The sequence below is a fragment of the Perissodus microlepis genome, chromosome 2 (genome assembly GCF_051167445.1).
Source record: "Perissodus microlepis isolate ML-2025 ecotype Zambia chromosome 2, ASM5116744v1, whole genome shotgun sequence".
NCBI lineage: Eukaryota > Metazoa > Chordata > Actinopteri > Cichliformes > Cichlidae > Perissodus > Perissodus microlepis.
The window spans coordinates 15,465,755-15,473,418 of NC_140462.1; the positions used below are offsets into that span (position 1 = coordinate 15,465,755).

General features: G+C 40.6%; 1 protein-coding gene across 1 annotated transcript; it reads right to left on the bottom strand.

The window, feature by feature from the left end:
* Positions 1 to 638: 638 nt before the first annotated feature.
* Positions 639 to 6,571, bottom strand: chic1 (cysteine-rich hydrophobic domain 1). Its single transcript, XM_084949676.1, has 6 exons — positions 6,411 to 6,571; positions 4,901 to 4,955; positions 3,806 to 3,961; positions 3,367 to 3,423; positions 2,869 to 2,928; positions 639 to 2,063 (listed from the first exon to the last, which is right to left on the bottom strand). The coding sequence occupies exons 1-6, from the start codon at positions 6,554 to 6,556 to the stop codon at positions 2,013 to 2,015; spliced, it is 525 nt and encodes a 174-aa protein (XP_084805802.1). The 5' UTR covers positions 6,557 to 6,571; the 3' UTR covers positions 639 to 2,012.
* Between the last annotated feature and the right edge of the window lie 1,093 nt (positions 6,572 to 7,664).

Genomic DNA, 7,664 nt, shown 5'->3' on the forward strand with positions numbered 1-7,664 from the left:
GTGAAGGTTAAATAAGTTTTAAATATATATACATCTGTCATTAAAAGCCTGATGTTTTAATCCCCCAAAACCTAAATGTATCAGTATATTTACCACACAGGGAATCTACTGTCAGACTGTAGCATGTCCCCAAGTTTCTCATAATTTAAAAAAGCTTTTTAGGATGCCATACGTTGCAATACAATTGATATTTCTACTTCACACTACTCCAGCAGTAAAAGGTTACTGAACACTTCCTCGAGCTAAACCAGGAGAGGCTGTGAATGTGAAAACAAAAAGCACAGAGGACCATAAAACCCTCCACCCCAAAGTGAAGCCCACCACTACAGTACTTGCGGTCAGGTACAGTAGAAACTGTATGTTTGGCTTGCTGCCTGCTGGTCCGTGTCATTAGGAAGCAGCAGTACGTTATGGTAACAGCATTCCTGAGTTGTATACATGTTGAGTAATTGCAGGCTGTCTTGTTAAAGTTAACGATTCACCACCTTGTTAAACATGACAAACAGCCACATTTTTCATCGCGGGGCAGCAGGCTGTGGTCATAGTGCGTCAGCCAAGGTCAGTCACAACCTGCTTTTACCAACATGACACAACACAGGTTTCATAAGGGGGGAAAAAAAGAAGGAAGTGGCAACAAATTAAATTCAAAATTGACAATTTATTTTCTCTCCACTGGGATTAGGTCACCATGATAAACACTTACAAAACAAAATGTAACAGGGACAATACTGGGAGCAGTAAACTCTCCTTTGTACAGGAGAACAGATTTCAACCTGCACTTCTCTGTGGTTTTCAACTATACCAGAGGCACTCTAATACAATGCAATGCAGCAATCTTTTGACTAAGATTCTGAAAAACAAAACCAACACTTGAAAGGATGAGTGAAACAAAGAAACCATCAGCTCAACACATCAGGATCTGTAGAAGCATGTGCTTCCTAACACTTCAGGAGGACCAAACACAGCACAGGGAAAAGTACAAAACTAAAAAATTAATACAAAGTTAGTGGGGGTGGGACAGAAATGAGTGGAAGTGCAGAGTTCAAATTCAAATCTTCCAATCATCTCCATCTTTAACGGATGACGAATCACTGAATGTCATCTTAATTGGCAAAAACCGCATGGTAACATGCACTGCTGTTGTCACCGGAAGAAAACTCAGGATCCACTCCAGTCTGAAATCCTGAACTTCATGTGCAACAATCAGTCCCAACTCTGGCATCAGGTACATAGTCACTATATGGCTTACAAGATAAACAGGTCCATATAAACTAGAAAGGTACGTAGACATCTTTCATAATCAAAACTATTGTACAGCAATATATTGGCAAAAAAAAACTAAAGAGCTAAGTAACTTTATGTAAACAATGGTATACCACTGTACAGCTTATTCTAACAATATTTACAGGTCAAGTTCTTACTAGCTAGTTCCCATGTACAGAGGGTTCTTGTAAGAACAAAACATGGGGTGATGACGTACACTGTACGTTAGGCAATCTCAACCATCCCATCTACCTGCAAAGAACTGGATTAAAAGAGGGGAAACCCAACGAACAGCATCTGAGCCTACAGACTTGTTGAATTACCCAAAGCCTTCCTCCTCCTGTTACATGTAGTTTTTATTTTTAAATCATACATAAGGCAAGGATAGTTACGGAAGGTGGAGGCATCACATTCTTTGCGAGGGATTAGTGATTTAATAGATGGGATACAGGCTGATGGTTCTTTGGGGTAAATGCACTTTTTGAGAGTATCACTTGTTTTGTTTTTTCTCACATGTAACAAAAACACAGAGTGCAACAAAGGGAACATGTGTAGTTCTGTCGGGAAATGTGCAAAATCTGCTCTAAAGCAAAGTGACAGTGTTGCAAATTTTAATGTACAAGGTACTGGGAGATTTACAGGGTCGTCACGAGACACAGCGGCGCAGACCCTTTTTTCCAACATACTGTATATACAAGGCACTAAGGATAAGATTCAAGGGCCACTCATCCAGTCTGGCAACGGCCTCGTCAGTCTGGTCGGAATATAGGATATTTGGGTAGGAATTCTATAAGAATCACCTGAAGAGAGGAAAAACACAATTTCGCAAGGTTAAAATCCAACTGTGTTCACCAGAGCACAAACATTACTAGTTACTGAACTAATCTCTTTATTACACAGACAAAGACAAAGTTTAAGTTTAAGTAAGAGATTTGAGTTTCTCTGGATTTCTCTGAAAATCAGCTGCGGGATCACTCACATACATGCGGCCTAGCAAATCATTTAAATCAGCGGGGGTTGGTTAAATAGGAAAAAAAAAACCTGTCAAAGCAATGACGACCAGCAGCACCACAAACAACACACACCACCTCTCTAAAACTGTTTCAACAGTAACTACACATTACAACCTTCATGAAGGGAGGATTTATAACACAATGAATGTATTTGGCTGCATTTAATTACGCCAAGTTACTACATAAACAGACAGACTTTATACATCATATATTTTTCTTGTTTTGCTGACTTTTATATTTACATTTAGTTGGAGCTGGAAAGGTGGTACTAAAAACCAACTAATTCCTCATTTATTAAGTACAAACTTTCTTTTTTACTTTGAAAGGTTTCTACAAATTCACAATTAAATATCAGTTCATTCTAGCAAAGCACTAGAAAATTAGGCATTATTAAATAATCTGCAAATAACACTTATATATTTATATAACATTTCACTTCCCTTTTTGGTCCTTTGTCATAGAAACTGCTCATCCTTGTTTCCTGGACTGTTTGTTTTTACTAATCTATTTTACCGAAAAACAATTGAGCAGCTAAAAATGATCTGCAGATTGATCAGTAAAGGGTATAGTTGAGAAATCCATGCCTACTTACATATTCCATCATATTACTGCTTTCACATTTTCTTTTACTGAGCTTCCAGTGCAGCCCCAGCTGATGAAAGAAAGAAAAAAGACACAGATACAATGAATGGACATCTCCCTCACTCAAACAGACACAAAGACGCACACACAAATGCACAAACAAAGGAAATCTTCTCTTCAGTGTCAGGGGAATTCGAGAGAAGGACTGTCTGGTCTCGCTGGGGTCAAACTGTGGCCAGACACCCTGAAGAGCTTCCTTTATACCTTTGCACGGCTACTAGCTGTAATTTGTTGCTGCGAGACAAAACAAAATTAACATGGACTTTTACTGCTGACCTCACGGTCCTTTCAGGCACTGCGTACCAGATTGCACCAGATCTGACTGGCGGGTTAAAACTTACACAACAGATTAATGATGTTTATCCATCACGATGATACTCATCTTACACACACTGACACAGACCAATTAAGCACTTTTACTCAGGTGCAATGTATCCATCTTCCTTACCTTATGGTATAGTCGGTTATTTTCCCACTCTAACAGCTTCTGAATAGACCGCCTCGTCTTCGGGAACAGACCACAGAGGGGGGAAAAAAAGGGCATGTCCGTTAATTCAAACAAAAATACACATTACTCAGTTTAACACGTGAACAGGTAACAGTTAACAGCCACGGTGTTAGGATTTATGGACTGAACTCCCAATTTACCAGCTAGTAATTTTCACTCTGTTGTCAGCAACTCTCGAGTGGTAATACCACCCTTGAGCTGAGCAAGAGAGAAGCAACGCCATGCAATGCATCATTTCTACACAGAGCCACCAATTGAACGCAAGTGGTTATTACCGTCTACACTTAGACCAATTGCTATAACAGCCCCTGAGTAATCAGCACTGATGTAAGGGAGAGTTAAACTGTCCAACTCGTGTCACAGGAGATTTGAGACTTACTCTCTTGTTGAGGCAGATAACGGGCCATAGGCTGCAGCCAACTGTACAGCAACAACACAGGCAGCCACAAAGAAGCCACTTCACATTCACAGGTAAGTTCTTCTTCAAACAAGCATTCACCCTGCTGATGCTGGTTTTGAATTCCTCTGGTGCTACCTAAAGAAAAAGGGACAGGACACATAGTGAAATGAACATGGGAACTTCTCAGAAAACGAGGAAGTTGGATAATTCATTTGTTTCTTGGTCATGTTGACTTGAAAAGATTTCTCAATGCACAAAAGAAACCTGTGTACAAGGATCAAAGAGCTTTAGGAAACCAAACAGGTAGCTATTTGCAGATGTTGTCCAGAGATGAGATCTAAATACATTCCCCCAACTTGCTAACCAGGCTTTGGACTGTTCAAGGCAAGGAGGGACTCAAAGGAGAGATAAGCTCAGTGCCTGTGGCAGCGCCGGCCAAACAAGTTGAATGGATGCTCATTCCTCTCTGAGCCTGTACGCCATAAAACAGGGGTCGTAATCTTTTATGACAGGATGCAAAGGTCTCTTTGCAAACAGCCAAAGACCACAGAATAAAGCCCAGCAGGGCCTGATCTGCACCCTTCAATCATCATAATTGTGACCTCATCCATCACATGTCACCCTGGGTCACAATACCGAAGGTACTTTTTATTGCCCCACACTTCCCTCGGCCTGCTCTTACCCCTGCAGCCTTTTTGTGTTTCTGCGTCTGACCCAGGAAGCTTTCCTTTCTTGTCTACGGCAGAGTCTTCATTTCATTATTTTATCACCTGGTGCTGGACCCTCCGAAACACTGGGCGCCAACTGAGCACCATAGCCAGCTTACTCATTTACAGAGTTGGACAGCAGCTCCTTTTCTATGCAGTGTGGTACGCTACTTATAATGAATTTCCATCAGATCAAAACCCCTCACGGAAGGCTGAATGGGGAGGACTGGGGAAGTTAGGGCTGTAAAAAGCCCAAAAGAACAAAGGAATCACTGCAGCTTTAATTGCTCAATTCTTCCCACTTGGATTTGAACAGAAAGCAGTCTGCAAGACTGAAGTGCAAGAAAAACTTAAAAAGCAACTGTACCTTTCCCGTGAGAACAGAGGGAAATTCTGTGTCAAATCTGTTGCTCAGTCCAAACCTGAAAAAAACAAAAAATAAAACAGAGCAGATATGTCAAAAACAAACACTCAATAACAACAAAAATGTATCTAAAGCTAAAATATATTAGCTGCTCCTTATTTAACAACATTTACCTATTTTAATTATAACTGTATGACAGAAAAAAGGACAATATTAAACTAAAGATAATGCCAGCAAAGACTGTTTCCTATTTCTGTATGGTGTATAGGCCCACTGTAGAGAGATCATGCTGCACTCACATGGGTTAAAGACAGTCTTGACTTTTGTCTCAGTGTCTCTTAACAGGCTTAAACAAAAGCATTAATTTTATCTGCTGTTTTTAAAACAGTAGATAAAATGCACTTATATGTCACCACATACACATGTTGACTAACACTGCACAACTGGGTAATAAGATAGCATTCATCAATGGTGGGTATTTTTATATTGATCTGCTGTTTCAGTTCTTCAGTGGATAAAATAACCCTTGTTAAGACAAGGATTTCATTAATTCTCTCCCTGGCTCAAAAAGATGGAATATCTGAATCAGACTGTCACCACTGGAATCAGCCAAACTGCTATTTTAAACATTAATAATTGAGAATCAGTGCGGCTTCACTTGGAGGTTACTTTATTTCTTGATGTAAAGAAGGATGAAAGAGCCACATCCATGGGATTCTGCATGATTGCTAGTCCATTGATTAAATAACTGTCAGCAAGTCCTTGTATTTACTTGATATTTGGCATGCAATCAGAACTTATCCCTAAAAATCTGATAACAGCCTTATCAGTACCCGAGGATGACTATTTGAGTCTGAAAAAGTTCTGCAGAATAAAATCAGCAGGGTGCAGCAATCCTCTAGCAGCAACAGCACCCTTCCAAACAGCTGATTATGTTTTCAAATTTGGGCCTTTTTCTGTTGTAGTTATTCTTAATAGCATCCACGTGTCAAGTTGAAGAAAGCTTCCAGCTTGGCCTCGGCATCAGCTCATAAGGTGAAGGATGAAGATGAAGGGTGGATCTGATAGCGATGACAGTGGCAAACATCATCTTATTAAGTCCCTCTGAAGGTTGGATGTGCCTCAGGCTCTATCCCCCATTAATCAACATGATAAAGTGCAAAGGTCTCCATCATATATAGGCAGTTAAGCGACAAACAGTTGTGAAACCTACAGTAACCATTGCGAATTAGCCCACGACAGGTAATGTAATGCGAGTCAAAACACAAGGATGAGGACTTGTAGCTAAAAGAGCATCTCACGTAAACTTGACCAACGTTAACAACGGCTGCGCCTGCCAAGTTTTAGGTTGCCATGCTGACATAAAGTCGTTAACGTGGGTTTACGGGGAAACAGCTATACCCTCGACCAAACATATGGCTAACTGTTTTGATTTCCGTTAGCTCGCAGGCTAGCCTCAGCTAAACAGGCGACACCGGAAACAGAAAGAAAGCACAAACGTGGCTCCACTTACACCGTGATGTGCCCGGCCCCTCGCATAACCACGGGCTCCGGACAGTATCTGGGTAAGTGCTCCTCGCTCACTACGTGCTCATCCTCTTCGTCTTCTAACTCATAAATGGTATCAAAGTCCGCCATGTTGGGTAGTAAGACGCTCATGACGTCTACGGCGGGGCCGCGCACGGACGCACGAGGCCACGCGCGCGAGAGAGCCAGAGTGTGCATAGAGGAGAAGAAACCATCGCCCAGCTGAGTCCTGAAGGACCAGGCCTGGTATTAGACCGGAAAAATACATGTATTTAATAATCCACGGTAATATTTGTGTATGTGCAGGTGTGTGTATGAGTGTATACATAGGAGGATGGGGATTATTGTTATTACTCTTATTATTAGCTGTTAATTTTTGTCCCATCCCCAATTTGATCATTAATGAAGTATAGATAATTCACATATCCCCAATATTCCCCAGTTCCATTTCTTTTTCTCCCCTCCCCCTCCCACTTGCTCTTGTTCTTGTATGTATTCTGTGCCTTGGCCCGTCTCGAGATGTATTTTTCCAATGGGAGAATATGTCAGAATAAAAGTTTCATATTCGGGAATAATCAATGAACTTCCTCATGTCAGACATATGCAGAGGGTCAAAGTCAGGAACACCCCGTAATAAGCAACATGTCAGCTACAGAGGCTTGAACTACTCACTTTAAATGACAATAACCTTTTCCAGACAAATGAAACTGCACCCTAACATAGGCTTAAATCTACAATGTGAACCGGTCCAAATGGATCAGGAAATTAAAAATCCCATTTAACTCTTTTGTATCTGATGCTTTTGTATACATTTACATGTATTCTTTTAGCCACATACTGAAAGGCCAAGCTTTGCATGTAGGCCACTCAAACTCTTTGTTTATTGCAAGGCTACCGACTCTTTTCATGTTTACACTTGTCAAATCTTTTTAAATTCCAAATTAAAAGTAGATGCATTGAAATGACACAAAATTATGCATCAAACGGGAAAAAAGCCTCACGGGTGATGTCTCTGGCTTTTTAGAATTTCTTGCAGTTAAATTTTAAATAAAAGGCCATGCTGAGATGATACTTCCCTGGTTGATATACCAGTGAACAGGCCTGCGGGTAGTTGGTTAGGTTTTTATTCTGTGAATCCCAGATGCACAACAATTCAGAAATAAAGAAATTGACAGATCTACTGCAAAACACCATTTATTTACATTTTCAAAGTTGCCATTAGACGACCTCTCTACCCGTA